The following is a 15,586-nucleotide window of genomic DNA, read 5'->3' on the forward strand; positions in this document are numbered from 1 at the left end:
ACTACAGTCCACTGCAACTGATAAGATTTTGGACAGGATGTGAAATCCCTTAAGGAGAATTCCCAGACTCACTCAGTTGTTCGCAGGCTCTACATCTGGCCAGTCACTATGAAACATATGAGCAGTTCTGCTCTGCAACTGAGGCATGTATTTTGAAAATGGTTTTGTTGTTTTACTTAGAAAAACATTTAAGTAAAACAAATTTTGACTACTGTGTATAGCAATATAACATCAAAATGCTATGTAAAATTTACACAAATGATACTGTAGGCAAAACTTCTTACAGTTTACAGATTGGGGAATGTATCCACATTCCTGTGGAGTGAAGTCTAAATAATAAATTGCAAATAAGAAAACACCTCTGTAGTTTAAAGGAATAAAGTCATAAGCAAAAAGGTAATATTCTTATCATCTTCTATAAGGAATACTTTATAAAAAGGATCATGAGTTGCAAGTAATGTATTTCTAATTTTTGGTCATTGGTCACATCAGTAAAGACAACCTCCTCCCCCTCCACTGCCCTTACTTGCTACTTTTTCTTGTAATGTCATCTAAATTCCACAGGATGTCACCAAAGACCAATCTCAAAGCAAAGGCATCACATCCCATTTGCTCCAACTCTACGAGATGGTACTGTATGTTCACCATTCACTAGATTATGCTCAAATCATTTTGATCTCTCACAAATAAAACTCAATTGTATGCTTCAAGTGACAGTCGCAGATTCCACCAAATCTAAGATGAATAAAGCATAAATGTTTGTGATTTGGAATAAGATATTTAAAAAAGCAATTCAATTACACAACTAGTCTGCTACAACAAGCCACTTATTGTGTTGATTTGATGCACATCTGCATCACTGTTTTGAATTCTACAGGCTTTGCAGGAGATGGGATTGTGCACTGTACAAGTCCTTTGCACTCCCACTGAGTGTTGGATATCCACTGGGAGGCTGGGACTCCTCCTTCCTTTCCCAGCCTACAGAGTGGTGGGAACCGGGTACTGGGCAGCCCAAAATGGTATGCTATTTTTACCACTCTGTGCTCAATCTGAGGGCTGCTCCCTGGAGACCTGTTGCCGGCAGCTCTCCCCAAGCCGCGGAATTTAACCCTAGGACAGCTCTCCCCAGAGGTGATGGAAAACATCTGGCCAGCTGCTTGACTACAAGGCCTGGTTGTCCAGCCTCACTGCTACTAACCCCCATAAGACTTTTTAGTCCTGGCCAACTCCCCTACTGATACTGCTGATTTCCTCACAGGAATACAAGATTTAATAATTGAATGCACTGATGGCTGATTTCGACTGTTGCCTGCACACCGAGGGTTCCATGATAAGACCATTCAAAAGGCTCAGGACCCATGAAAATACCCCGAAACATTATGCATCATTCAGTACCGATTTAGGGTGTATAAGTGAAATTCACGGGTAGGTGTGGATGACTCCCAGAAAAATTAGCATTGCTGCAATAAATGATTAATAAAATAAGAATAAAGAAGTCACAGAATCCCAGAATAACAACATTTATTACTGATTTTTATTTAATTTAAAAAAGATTACTTGTAAATGTTACACTGAGTTCTACTGAAACATTTCCATCTTCTGTCTCTCAGCACAGGTTAACATTAGGCACACAAGAATGCAGACATTATTTTGCAGTTTAAGCCATTGTTCAAATACGAAATAGAGAAAAGAGAGGGGGGGCGAGATGTCACCTTAGCAAAACTGCACTGAAACTGTGTAGTGCCAACGAAGGGAATACATCAAAAGTGGCATTCAGCTCAATGGTTCCCGTGCAAGGGTTAGCAACAACTGATTGAGTCCCTGTGACGTGTGTGTGACATTAAAAAAACAAACAAAAATAACAACTCACAAACCGAGATTCCCTGGATTGCAGAACGTGACTAGAGCAACTTTGGCTGTTATTCCCTCAAAGTCACCAGAGTAACATCTGGTTGGCTTACAAATCAACAGTACAAAACCCACTACCAGTATATCCAAATAAAAATTATTATAGTCAACATACTTGAAAATATAGCACTCTTTTGCTTCTTTGAAAATCAAATTTGGCTTGTGCTTAAATATACGTGTACCGAATGTGTACACGAGTGTACTAGAAAGTTGTAAAAGCTGTAACTGGTCGATGTCTTCAGACACATCAAGAAGCCTACGGTCACTTTATCTTAATATTTGGTCTTTCCCCTTGAAAAATACACATTAGGTCAGAGTGGGTCAAGCACTACAATAACTCAAGCTGCAGTGGCAAGAAACCGCTATTTTCACAAACACAGCAATTAAAGTTAAGGATACTAAAGAAACCCTTTGTCCATGCCAGGGCTACAGCCTATAGAGCCTACGTACAGCTTATGGTACAGCGAGGGCGAATGCTATGGGTTCTCACTACAGATGAGGAGAACAATCGAGACAAAGCATTTTATTTATTGCACACAAAAGAAAAAAAGATCAATATCAAGGGTTTCACTTAATCTGGTGAAGACGTTATGGAAGGTGTGTATACCTTTGTTTCTTCTGGTTGGGTACTTTTTCTTCCACTGGAATGTACGTCCTGCCTTTGTCAGTATCTTTTAAATCAAGTCCCTCGTGAAGCGAGGGGGGTCTTCTTTGATTCGTTCCTGACATTCTCCGAGTTAAAGATATGAATTCAGTTTACAATAACTCTTTGTAGATTAAATAAAAGCTTGGGAATTATCACAAATTGTACTGCGCTGGGAGAGGAAATGGAGGTTGATCACATGTGCAGTGTTGTCAAAACTTACACGAAATGGCCACTGCAGGTTAACAAGCTCCCTTATTCAAAACTGTTTGGCAATGATATTGTCAACACCGGTAATCGATGAGGGTCAGTCACCTACATGGTTTTTCTATGTTTGTATTTGTACACCGAAACGTGACAAGTCATGGGACCCGGTCAATGGCACATAGGAATTGTGGATACAAAAACAGTTTTACAATTATCTAGCAAATTACATTTGACGTCTCAACTGCCCACTTTTTTTTTTTTCAGAGAAAAAAAAAAAAATATATATATAGAAAATAATACAACATACAATCAAATTCATTTTCAGGTCATCCTCTTTTGGTTACACCGAGGTGAAAACAAGTGCAGTATTTATAGTTCTTCAGAGAAACTAAATCTGACAGGCCGAACTCAAAAGTTCCCAGGTCATCTAAAATTTTTAAACCAGAGCCGCTTAAAAATGGATGAGTCAAGGCCAGTTGAGGCTACAGCTTGTCACAAAGTTCTTATAATGACATTTTCTCTGAAGACTAATTCAACATACAGGCAGAACAATCATCATCATCATCAACGTCACCACTGGTATACGGAAGTCTCTTGTGCACCACCAACATTTCTTTTTTTCCCCCATTCATCTTTAACTCTTTACCCCAAGTTTTACAAAACACCAGTGAAACATTTGACCAAATTTCTGTGGCATGCAACCGAGATAAGGGCTTTCTTTGCCAAAAAAAAGTGGCACGTGGTTACAGCTATAGTGGTGCCATAGTAAATCGGAAAAGAGGAAGGAAAAAAAACAACAACACAACAAGCCAAATAACTGTCATTTTTAGGCTCAGGGTGGGCACTGGGGTGATGGTTCTTGAGACGAGAGGTTACGGAGTGGGTGGTGGTTCGGTGTTTAGATCGCCTGCCCAATCTGAGTACTAGGGAACAGCACTGGAGAACAGGTGGTGGCAGCTGCACTATGCCGTTGTGGGCACCGACACCTCCAGCAGGCGGTTGTTCTTGCGCTTGCAGGACACGCTGTTGCCGTTCTTGGGGGCTCCCTGGATGAATTTCACGCATACTTTGTCCTGCTTGAACTGCACCAGAAACCTGTCGCACAGAAACATCATTCAACACCATCCAGCTCCTTTGACCAGAATAACAACATTTTGGCATTGTAGCTTACTCGTCTGAGATGTCAATGTTGAGCTGCTCCTGGTCTGCGGCTGTGGCCCCGGTGCGGTGGAGTTTGGTGATGATCTCAATCAGATGTTCACTGCTGAGTAAGAAGTCTCCTTTGGTGGCTGAGGCTGACCCCTAAAGCAACAGTTAGTAACGGTTGGGTATATTACTGCAGCCTCACTTCCACTGTGTGCAAAATGCTATCTAGTGTAATTTTTCAGTTTATAGTAGTATCCATAGATATTTAAATAAGCCCAACAACACAAGTGTATAGTGTCTGCAATAGAGACCCTCTAATCATGGCCAATGCAGCTGCTCTCTCACTAAAAAGCTCAGTTTATAAAAAAACTAAACTGTACCTTTTTTTAATTTGTTCTGTACTTTCAGCAGTGAGTGACAGATAAATGCGGACAAAGGGCAACCATTTACTGCATACTGCCAGTAAGCCAGTTAGATAATTAGCCTGATAAGCCAGCCAGTAATCGATACTCATACATTATAAAACCATAAATCTAACAAACAGCTACAGAAATTATCTTAAGTTCCAAGTTCAAGTATAAATCAAGTATAAATCGAGGAACACTTTTAGAATGCCCCAGGTCTCCCTCACCTCTTTCAGTCTGAGAGCAAAGAAGCCATCACTCTGTGTGCTGACTGACACACTGGCGAGGTCTGGTAGAGGAACGCTGGCCTTCACCTGGCCGGTCTTCTGGTCGGCCAGGACAACGCTCTTCTTGGTCAGCAGGAAGATTCGAGTTGTACCCTGAAAACCAGAGGAGAAACCCTTCACCCCACTGTCTGTCATTCTAACATTGTGCTACATGTCAGCATTGTGCCAAAAGCAAATGCACGGACCAAAATGGGTTTTAAGTGCTGTTTTTTTGTTTCTTTTTTTCCCTGTGTCTCTCTGATCTTGAAACTGGGGCAGTGTTAAGAGTAAAACATAATACACCTGTCCAGAGATGTCTGCTATCTGCTGGAACAAAAATAATGCCAGTTGTTAAAATGTCAAAAAAACTTCAGATTGCGGCACAGCTGGGTGAAATACCCATCAAAACAACTTAATGGTTTTGAGCTCCACTAGATCAACGTGGAAAAGTGGAACTCTTGACAGCAAGTCAGAATGTAGCCACAGCTTATACTTTGGACTTTTCAGCTCTTACAACAAGCTAAATGGATTGTGAATATTGTAGTGTCGGTAATGTTTCTTACCTTGCCATTGGCCCTGTTAATCTTGTTGACCACATCAGCCAGCAGAACCTTCTCATCCACGGCGCTGTTGAGTTTCTGATATTTGGGGTTCTTGGTGATCTCCAGGTAGTCTCCTTTGAAAGGCTGATTCACACTGAGACAAAACACAAAGTCAAAGACATAATACATTGTGTTTATGCCACGTTTACCATTAAATAAAGAGATTCACTAATATACTTATATATCAGACATTGGGTCACTAGATATTACTCTTATACACCTATACTATGAAATAATATACAGTACCTGCTTGGGTAGAGAGCCTTTTTATCCTTGAAGATCTTGCTTGCCTCCAATTTCTCCTCATAAATGGCCTTCTTCTCCTCTGTGAACTGGCTCCTGTATTTCTTGCACTGAACACACACATAACAGAATATAATCTATCAAATAGGGGGTTGTTGTTTATTTTCTATTTTCAGGTTTCTTGTGAGGCACTGCTTGTCTCATGTTTGTATATATTTTTTCAATAATTGACAGGATCACTGCCTCCGGCATTGAAAATAGGTGGTCTTACCCTTTTATGGATTAAGTGTTACAGCCTGTGGCTCGACTGTAAAGATTTTGTCTCATATTGTGAGTTAAATGCTTGACTGAAACCGATGCCCATAATGCTTACTATATTCTGCCGGCTTATACAATATTCAGTCTGACAGCATAAATCATGAAATGAAATTAAAAATGGGTGAAGGGGACAGACGGGAGGAGAAGCGCTCTAGTTATTTGTGACCAACCCTCCAGAGATGGAAGATTCTCCGCAGCTCTGTGTGGACTCCATCCAGAAAGAGGTAAGGCCTGGCGGGCCAGTTCTTGTCTATTGGTGACATGGAGGGCATGGTGCTCTTCAGGCCCAGGAAGTATTTTTGCATCTGGACAAATGGACATAAATGAGTGTAGCAAGGGAATTGCAGGTTGAATGAGATTCTAGCAAATACTTGATGAAAAAAAAAAAAAGATTCTTTTCTGTTTTTGTGCTTTTATTCAAGTAAATATTCAAGTCTGACTTACAATTCTCTGGATGGTGAAGTCATAAATCTTCTTTCCGGCATTTGCCCTGAAGAATTTTCTGTACTCTCTGCGGACCTTTTACAACGAAAAAAACAAAACAAAAACAATAAACCAACTGTCAATCGCCTATCGCTACCCATTAGTTTGATGTGAAACAGGGAAGAAAAACATGATAGGATGGTGATAGTTCACACACAAACACCACTGGAGTAACAGACGTTTAGTTAGTCACAAACAATGAACACCTGGAACAGACAAAAAAAACTCCAAGCTCCTGGAATTAATTAAAATTACAATGATTACTGAATGAATTAGTAAAAAGTCAATGACGGTTATGACAAATGACCTTCATGCTGACCTTAATTGCACAAATTGAGAACAGGTGCGTTGCGAGGTGCAGGGTGGGTCAATTAACATGATGAAAAGATTAACAAGGTGACAAATGACCAGTGTGATGACAGTTATTCTTTTAAAACCAGACAGACACGCAACATATAATCACCAAAAACTAGGACACACACGAACGCTTTACACACCTACAGACAAAGATAATACTGTTGGATACACAAAACAGTGCTGCTTTGAATGGGGTTAGTTGCACAGAAGCAGACAGGGGAAGACGTTTAGAAAAGAACAGTTTAGAAACAGACACAGATGGAAAAGGTATGTAAAATTATAGAAATACAGGAGAGAAGTTTAACCATAAACTGTTTTCGCTTGGTACATCTTTGCCAACTATTTCCTACCAAAGAAATTGTTCTGAAAACTGTTGGATGTGAGGGCTGTGGCTTATAATGAGTAACCAGGGTCTGGTTTCATTGTTTCTTTGCTTTGAACACCTCAAATTAAATCCCATTCACCTCCATTGCACAGGAGTGGTGGCAGGAGTCTTAAAACCACTGCAAATTAAATATATTATACATGTTTATTTTGTGTATTTAGGTGAACTACACCTTTAAGATGAGATCACAGTTACTGTGTTAAATTGATTTCTCTGGGCCACATGAGATGACGTGATGTTGAGGTTAGGGTTAGGGTTGAGGTCAAATTTTGAAGGACGACAAGTTCTGCAAGTCCCACAAGGGCTGCACTGCAGAGGAAATTGGGATTTTGCTACTGGAGGAAAACATGGGGGAAAAAAGAGGTGACTATATAATTATTACAAATAGGAAGACGTTTGTGCTCAAATTATCTGTTTTATCTTTGTGTGAAAGCAGCGTCTAAAACAATGCCATTATAGAAGTGTGATCACAGCACTCGGCAGAGACTGGCTTCCTGCAGAAGCATGCACAGTGTAGATGGTTGAGGGGGATGGAGAAGGTCAGGGGTGATGAGTAGGTGGCAGATTTGTTGATGGCTGCGCCGTGGGGCTGGTAGGTACCTTGAGTCCCTGCCAGTAGGCCCAAATCACAGCGACAGCGTGCTTACGCCTGGCCTCTTCCTTCAGTCTCCTCAGCTCCCTGCGAGCCTGTTCAGGAAGGTGGGCGGCAAGAGAGAGAGAGAGAGAGCGGTAACAAATGAAGCAAGAGATGATAAGAGGAAGAAGATGAGACCGGTTTGCCTGAGGTCAGCAAACATCAAATACACACACACACATACACACAGCACACCAGCCGTCTGTGACCATCAAGAGACTGTAAAAGTACAGCGCTACTGCTCCACACTCCAGAAACAAATATGGCACACTGTGGGAGCATTTATCAGGAGAACTTCTGTAACAGAAACAGACTAAGTGCTTTTTAGTGCAACTTTGAGTGTAACAGGAAAAGAGCAAAAGTCACAACTCAGGCAGCAGAGATCACCTCAACGTTTCCATCTAAAAAAAAAAAAAAAAAGACAAACAATACTGCAATGCAAAGAGTCAACATGCATTAACTACACAAGAAAGAAGTCATGCAGACGGCAGGCGGCATGCACTGGTGAGGCATGGACCTTGGAGGAAGAAGCTGAAAACACACCCAAAAAATGACCTGATCTGTTCCTGGTGTGTGTGACTTAATCTTCCAGGGAATGGGGTTGCACATGTAACCTTCAGTCACTGACTAATTATTGAATTACAATATCACCTGGCTGTGGATAGACAGGCTTCGGTGAAAATGACTGTGCAGTGCAGGCTCCCTGTTTTTGCTTCAGCATCCAGTGGACGGGTGTATACTGTATCTGAGCGGGTGTTTGGTAATCTGCCTTACATCATAAATGAAATGTTTAGAATGGGTTGAAGAATGATTGATAAGCTGGGGGTAGGGTAAGGGGCACGGTAGGGGCGGGCGGCGGGGCGATGGAGGCGGCGAGTCACATAGTCACGGCAAGTCAAGTCAACAGGCTTCCCAAATACCTTGGTGCCCTGCCAGCCGGCCCAAATGACCGATACGGCATGTTTATTCCTCGCCTCCTCCTTCAGCTGACGCAGCTCTCTCCGGGCCTGATGAAAAGCGGTGGCAGTTGCGGAGGAGGTTAATTTCAGTGACAATCAAAACGTAATTGTCCCAGGAGAGGCACTGAGTATGTGTGGATAAAGCATTATGAGGAGACACTGACAAAAGACAACAAAAGATGTCAAGAGGTGGGACAACGGGTGGTTAACATCGACATGCGAGCATGTCACGTTTTGTGACTCTGCACACTATCATGGTTTAGAGGAAAGAAAAAAGATTACTACGTTATCTAGAACTTCATTAAAATGCCAGCCAATAAGAAGACTTTGTGGTCGTTAAGGACAAAGGTCATACAGAGAATTATCTTTAACAGCATTCATTGAGGAGTCCTTGAAATCAAATAGTTGTTCAAAGCGTTATCCATATCATAAGCAAGTACGTTAAGCAAAAGTAAATGCTGATAAGATAACGCAGTGTTGTACATGCAGACTACAACGTACGACTTTGATTACACACAGCCGATGTGGTTTTATAAAGTAGCAACATATGTGCCGTCATATTGACATAATTCCATGCTTAAGAGTTTCCTGGTGTTCTGCTGTTAGCGTATCAGTATGTTAAAGAGACTTCTCAGCATGAGCTATAGTAGATAGCACTGTGTGGTGGGCACTATATGAACAAGCTGAACTAATTAGATTAAAAGAGGAGGAGGGCCAAATTTAAAACACCACATTAGATAGAAACCAAACCAGAGACACACCAACTTAAAACATGTGCGCTACATGTAAGGATCGGAGTGTGGCTTCTTTCCAGAGATAAGATTGTTTTTTATTAATCTAGTTTTGATTTGTAACGCTGGGACTGGGAATAAAATGTTCAACAACAACAACAAAAACAACATAGAAAAGATAATCTTATACGTGACAGCTACAAAACAGAAAACAAGACAAACAATGATAAGGCACACTAATCAGGCCAGTGGGTAACAGAAGGACTGGGATTGAGGTTTATTTAGAGGGGCTGCTACTCTATTAGGCAGTGTCATAGTAGGAATGGGATGGGACGGGACACGGTGAACAGGGATGACAAGACAGCTGGGACAGAGACACACTACGACTGGGTTGAAATACCTTGGTTCCCTGCCAGTATGCCCAAATTACTGTCACAGCATGTTTATTCCGCGCTTCTTGTTTTAGACGTCTCAGCTCCATCCGAGCCTGTCGGGATGTGGTGGGCGTTAGGTAAGACAGGTTGAAGACGTGAGAAGGAAAAGAATTAAGAAAGGAAAGTGAAAGAGAAAAAAAAAAGAGAAGTGGCAGTTGTGTGATCAGCAAAAGAAGCAGGATTAAAAGGGAAACAGCAGCAATAACACCAAGAATAGCTTTGTTAAAGAACAGAATTTTTGTACTACTGTTGGGCCATTATTAGGCAGGAACACTGCATAAGGTGTTTAAGGCGAGACTGTTACAACTTCAAGAACAGGATTTTTTTCCAACACAGTGATTAAAAAGCCTGTATCAAACCCAGGTTGACACTCCGTTGAGGTAAACACTTCACTCTCTGATATCTCTCTGCACTTTAATGCATCAGTACCTGGGTGCCGTGCCAGAATGCTGAGATGGTGGTCACTGCCTCTTCACATCTCTTCTGATATTTCAGCTCTCTCAGGAGTTTGCGGGCCTGGTGGAAATATAACAAGCAAACATTTTAATGTTTGTTTTTCTGTCATGATTTATGCATGTGTGCCTGCTACGTTTTATTCTAAACAGAGTGAATTCACAGGAAGGTGCACACCTGCCATCCTCTGGTGTAGGACTGCACCACTGTGGTGGCGCTCTTGATCTGCTGGTATTTCTTTTGTTGCTGTGAGATGGAAAGAGCAAACATAGGGAAATTAACAACACTAAATGCATCCTTGCTTTTCCGTTTATTTTGCTTTAAGTGTGATTTTGAGCACATTTCCTCAAAGAGCCTCACCGCATATCTGCGGTACCATGCTGCCACCACTATCTGACTCTTTTTCAGTAGCAGGAACTGGCTGCGGCACTTCCAGCCACGGTAGATCTTCTGAATGAGTGTGGCCAGGTCTTGCAGGCATTGCCTTCTCCTTTCCTCCAAGAAGAAGAGCTGTGGGGAAAAGGAGAGAATTTACCGCCTTAGATTTCCTGCATGGACTTGCAGCAAGATAATAAAAAATGACCAATGTGAATCAACTGATCTTCATCAAAGATTTGGGCACAGCATTTTATAGTCCTGCTGTAAGCAACTGCAATTTGTTCTCTCAGAGTATCTGGGTTCCTTTGATATTACTGCTTTGCATACACATTGGAAAACACAATTTCTCAATAAGCTATTTTTATGCAACACTATCTCACTGTTAATGTAAGGTGAGGTAGGGCAACTTATTTACATATCACATTTTACACATAAATACACTGCTCAAAGAGCTTTACAAATTGCACAATAACAATAACAATAACAATAACAATTAAACTACAGCCATGGCTGCATTTTGATTAACAGACAAAAGAAATATTGTCAGGAAACATGGATTCAAGTTCACTCAACTAGACTATGTAGCTGGCTTGCAGCTGCAGATATATAAAGAGAGATAAGTTGATGAGATAGAAAAAGCAATTATAGTAGAAACAAATTCTCCCAGTATGAGATCATGTTATTCCAAGCTTTGTTTGGTCTTTTGCTGGGTGGGGAGAAAGTCCATTCAAACGCTGCAGGCTTCAGCAATTGAAGAGCCTACAAGCGCTGCGTAAAGAAGCTCATTTCCCATGTTAGAAGGGACAACTAAGTGAAACCATGTGTTTTCAGAATGGTGGTTGCATGCTAATTGCCGAGGTGGGGGCTCCAAGCGCAGCCCACCCTGCTTTACAAACATCTTACTGTGAGAAAACAGGGCAGCTGAGCACACTGGATTCAACCTTCAGATATTCAAACTCAGCTTGATCTACAAGAGTACACAGATGTAAAAACTGGCTAGAAAACACATTTAAAAAGGGATGCAGGGTTGCTTTAGCTGTGTTTTCTACCGTTCTTGGGTTCCTGATGAAGATCTTGGAGCGGCCATAAGAGAACTCTTCTGTTGGGACCTGGAGGTCGCCCATCAGCACCTCCACTCCTTCCCTATGGGGAGCCAGAAGGGTCAGATGGGTTATCCAAAGCATACTTGACACTTCAAGTGGCTACAAACAACATGAGAGCAACTGTACAGAAGTAGAGTGAAGATTTGGGACAGAACAGCAAGCAGAAGAGAACAGCATCGAGGATGTAGAGTTTGAGAAACAGAGAGAAAGAATGATTAAAGAAGAAAAGAAACACATCTACATAAAACATGTGGACGGAGGAAATAAGGAAACCACACAAAGCACTGAGGGATGGGTGAACAACAAGATACCAATGTGTGTTAGAGCAGATATGAATCAGTGCTTTTACCAGCACAGAGGATGAAACATGCAAGTCTGGCTCATATGGAACAGATGAGGCAGATAAGGATGAAATGTCTCAACATGTTGCTCAGGGAGGAAAACGGTGCCTTTCTGCTCAGGGGTAAACGGCTGGTATGTGACAAGAACAATGAGAGGCGCTTCATGTAGTGTGTGCAAATGAAACTGAAACTGTGTATGTGTGTACTGCATGTAATAATAAGGTAGGATCATAGCCACAAGGCAAGCCACCAACAAAATTAAACTACATTTTTATATATAAAAAAAACAAAACAAAAGCCTTTCTCTAAAAGTACCATGTTTACATTCATCTTAGTTTTATATCTTTATGAATGTGTATGTTGGGTAAACTGTTCAGCTGATTATTTCCCTCCTTTAAACCTTTGTATATCCTGAGAAAGTCATCGGAGTCCTTTTCCAGCAATAACCTGCCTTACATTCACACAGCTCCACACAATCACACCTGGGAGCTGACCACTCCGACTACAGTCTATTAGTGCTGGTCACAGTCCCACCGCTGGGAGCAGTCTGAGTTACAGTGCCTTAGTTAAAGACACATGAGTGTTTTTCAGTTTCTGCACTTCTGCATTTTCTCACAAAAACCTCAGGGATTTTATTTTTTTTTAGCAACCTTCCACTGACAAAATTCCTTTTTTCTACTCCCCTCACCTGTCCTACAATTAGCCACCGCTTCAGAATAAACACAGCCATTACCTGGCAGGCCCTCTCCAGTGGGGCCAAGTCCGTTTGCAGAGCATTTTGTAGCGTTCCAGGCAGGGCTCGTAGGCCTGGCGGAAGGCGTAGCCTGCTCTCCTCACGCGGACGTTTTCCATCAGGCCAAGGTAGCGCGCCTGATGGCAGACCAGAGACTCGGTGAAGATGTGAGATGCCTTCTTGTCATTGGGCTTGATGCACCTGGGAAGTAAGAAGAAGGTTGTTCACACCAAAGTTAGACTAATGCATGGAGCTGATACCTTTTTAAAAAATTCAAATATGGGCTGTTGTTGTTGTCCACTTTTATTATGAAAAACATGCATAAGTTAGACTGACAGCACTGCACTGTTTGTCCATGGGGGACCATTCACCTAAACTGAATCTGGAGAAACATTGTGTCAATATCACTACAGAGGCTTTGGTGGACAAACATTTTTGCCAGTCTCAGACACAACATCCTAAACTGGCAGGGTAATAACTGATATACTCTGTGTGTGAATGAAAGGACTTTACCGGATGTAGTTTGGGTTCTTGGTCTGCAGGTTCCTCATCAGTGTGCCCACTGAGGCTTTGAACTGGAATCCGGCAGTCGGTGGTCTCTTCAGGTTGACTTTGGCTGGGTTGCCCTCGGGGAACAGCTGTTTGATGAGGCTGTGGGTGGCCTTGTACATGGCCTGTGACAGGTCCCGGTATAACAGGTCGTTGTTCTTGTCAACAAAGCCCTCAACACGGTACAGCACCTTGATATGAACAGGAAACAAATAAATGACTAAAACTGTATTTTCTATGTAATGCAATGAAGCACAGCTGAACAAAATGTCTAACTCCTTCCTTTTGTACTTTGTTTCAGTTTTTAATATCCTGAGTGCACATAAGAATGTAATTTTCTGACCAGATGATATTACTATCTATAATTGCATTTGTGTTTTCTGCATTCCCTTTACAGCATTCTTAAACAAACACCTTGCATTTTATCTACAAAATACCTTGCCGGCGTAGTGCTGGATGCGGAAGCAATTGTGTGGCAGGCTGTGGTCGGTGAGGAACTTTGAATTCTTGCTGAGGCGACTCTCAAAGTGCTGGTGTTCAGCACAGATTGTGTTCAGTTTGTCCAGGAAGGTCTCGTCGGTGACCGTCCCCGGCCTCAGGCACTCCTCGTCCAACATAGCCAAGATTCCATTTTGGTGCTGGACATAAAAAAAATTAATTACCAATCATAGTATCAAAGTGTTCAATACTGAAAGTTATATTTAATATTAATCTTTGTTACTGGCCTCTTGCCACTGTTTTGTGACCTATAAAAAGACCGCTACAAAAAGCAGTCAGACTTGAATGTGGAATTGGTTTGTGGTGGAGAACTGGGAGGCTGACTCACATTCTCAATGAGGTCGCAGATAATGGCATTATTGAAATATTCAATGTTGGTCCACTCGATGCCCTGTAACAAAAGAAATGAAGGTCAAAGGGACAATAGCTTTTCTATCTTTTACCAGAGCTAACAAGACATTTTATTTTATTTTTTTACACATGGACTCTCACAGAATTAAGAGGCTGATAAAATAACACTCTTGAACCTGCCTGCGTTCCAACACCTGCTCACTTGAAGGAAAGTCAGTGCTGTTCTCGAGAATGGTCTTCAAGTACAGGCTTCACAGTTTATTAGACTTACATATTAGACATAACTGACAATACTGGGTGCAGTGCAAAGAAGCACATAACATAGTATGTCTGCCTTCCATTTTTATTAAACCTCAAACATTTGTGAAAGTAAAAATTGTTATTTGTCTGTTCTGTTTTTCCCTGAACATGAAACAGGGAGATATTTCTTATGTGCAGTTCAATAGCAGCTAATTGTCAATATACCCTGGTTCCTCTAAGTTGGGGACATCTTTTTCTTGTTGTATATTAACATAATCTCCTAGTGTCAATAGTGTCTCTCTACTTAAAGAGTAAATGGAAACGCAGACAAAGCATTTGTGTTGCATTTGTCATTCGAAGCCAACAATGTTTAACACAGAAAAAAAGTTCAATGTATGCATCTCGAATGTGTCTAAATCTCATCTAAAACCTCAAGTGTTACTTTGTTATAAACTGACGTTATACTACGGCTAGACACTTTAATATCACTACCACTTAATGTTTACATGGTGCATTTGGGCCTGATGAGAACAAATGTTCTGGAAAACACTAAATGGGCGAGGTCCCTTTAAAATTACAGTTCTTATTCCTTATTTAAGCTTTGATCATGGACCTAAGTGCAGCTCTTACAAATTATTAAAATCAGCCTAAATGTTGGTACATTAATCTTCATGGCCATATTTGTCCTCGCTGGGTTGGTGTTATGTTCACCAAGGCATGCTCTCCTGCTCTGTCTCTATCTCAGTCTTTTCCATCATGTGAATGAGGACATAGCACAAAAGCCTTTCAGGAAAGGAGAAGGAAAACATTCTCCATCTTACCCTCTATAAAAACCCACTTTGCCGACATGTAATTCACAGCTACTAATGGGTGGGGAGCCCAGCTTCGGGTTGATGTAAGCGATGTGACAGATATTTTGAGTGGGAGGGCACAAAGAAGGTGTGGCTTAAACAGATGGGTGACTGGCCAAATTCCTGATTGGTGGTCCTCCCTCCTTTCCCCCAGCGCTGTGGTATTTTCCCATGCAGTATACTGGATAGAGGCCAGGAGTGGAATATCATTGGTGGGTCTGTTAGTAGGGAAGGGGTGTGGGGGTCACCACTGCAGCACTCACATACATAGAGCTTTGAAAACAAACAGAGCTTAAAGGCCCTACAACGGTGGTGGTGGTGGTGGGGGGGGGTGTTTACTCTCGCTGGAGTGAGGGATCACTTCCGTCC

General features: G+C 41.7%; 1 protein-coding gene across 5 annotated transcripts in view; it reads right to left on the reverse strand.

Annotated features, from left to right (window-relative positions):
• Window positions 1–1,504: 1,504 nt before the first annotated feature.
• The window catches only part of myo1b (myosin IB), a 58,179-nt gene continuing 44,097 nt past the window's right edge, over window positions 1,505–15,586 (reverse strand). The window contains exons 15-32 of one of the 5 annotated variants that reach the window (XM_035676393.1): window positions 14,104–14,166; window positions 13,715–13,915; window positions 13,242–13,468; window positions 12,729–12,929; window positions 11,601–11,694; window positions 10,534–10,683; window positions 10,351–10,419; window positions 10,150–10,236; window positions 9,687–9,773; window positions 8,517–8,603; window positions 7,563–7,649; window positions 6,182–6,256; window positions 5,908–6,042; window positions 5,423–5,529; window positions 5,138–5,270; window positions 4,536–4,688; window positions 3,930–4,060; window positions 1,505–3,853 (exon numbers count right to left, since the gene is read on the reverse strand). In XM_035676393.1, the coding sequence (XP_035532286.1) occupies window positions 3,721–3,853; window positions 3,930–4,060; window positions 4,536–4,688; window positions 5,138–5,270; window positions 5,423–5,529; window positions 5,908–6,042; window positions 6,182–6,256; window positions 7,563–7,649; window positions 8,517–8,603; window positions 9,687–9,773; window positions 10,150–10,236; window positions 10,351–10,419; window positions 10,534–10,683; window positions 11,601–11,694; window positions 12,729–12,929; window positions 13,242–13,468; window positions 13,715–13,915; window positions 14,104–14,166 (2,220 nt within the window). In that variant the 3' untranslated portion in view covers window positions 1,505–3,720. The remainder of the gene's footprint in view (window positions 3,854–3,929; window positions 4,061–4,535; window positions 4,689–5,137; window positions 5,271–5,422; window positions 5,530–5,907; window positions 6,043–6,181; window positions 6,257–7,562; window positions 7,650–8,516; window positions 8,604–9,686; window positions 9,774–10,149; window positions 10,237–10,350; window positions 10,420–10,533; window positions 10,684–11,600; window positions 11,695–12,728; window positions 12,930–13,241; window positions 13,469–13,714; window positions 13,916–14,103; window positions 14,167–15,586) is intronic. The other 4 variants (XM_035676394.1, XM_035676395.1, XM_035676396.1 and 1 more) reach the window with 4 other exon arrangements.

The sequence above is a fragment of the Morone saxatilis genome, unplaced genomic scaffold (assembly GCF_004916995.1).
Source record: "Morone saxatilis isolate NCDOM2014 unplaced genomic scaffold, NCSU_SB_2.0 Contig5, whole genome shotgun sequence".
Taxonomy (NCBI): domain Eukaryota; kingdom Metazoa; phylum Chordata; class Actinopteri; family Moronidae; genus Morone; species Morone saxatilis.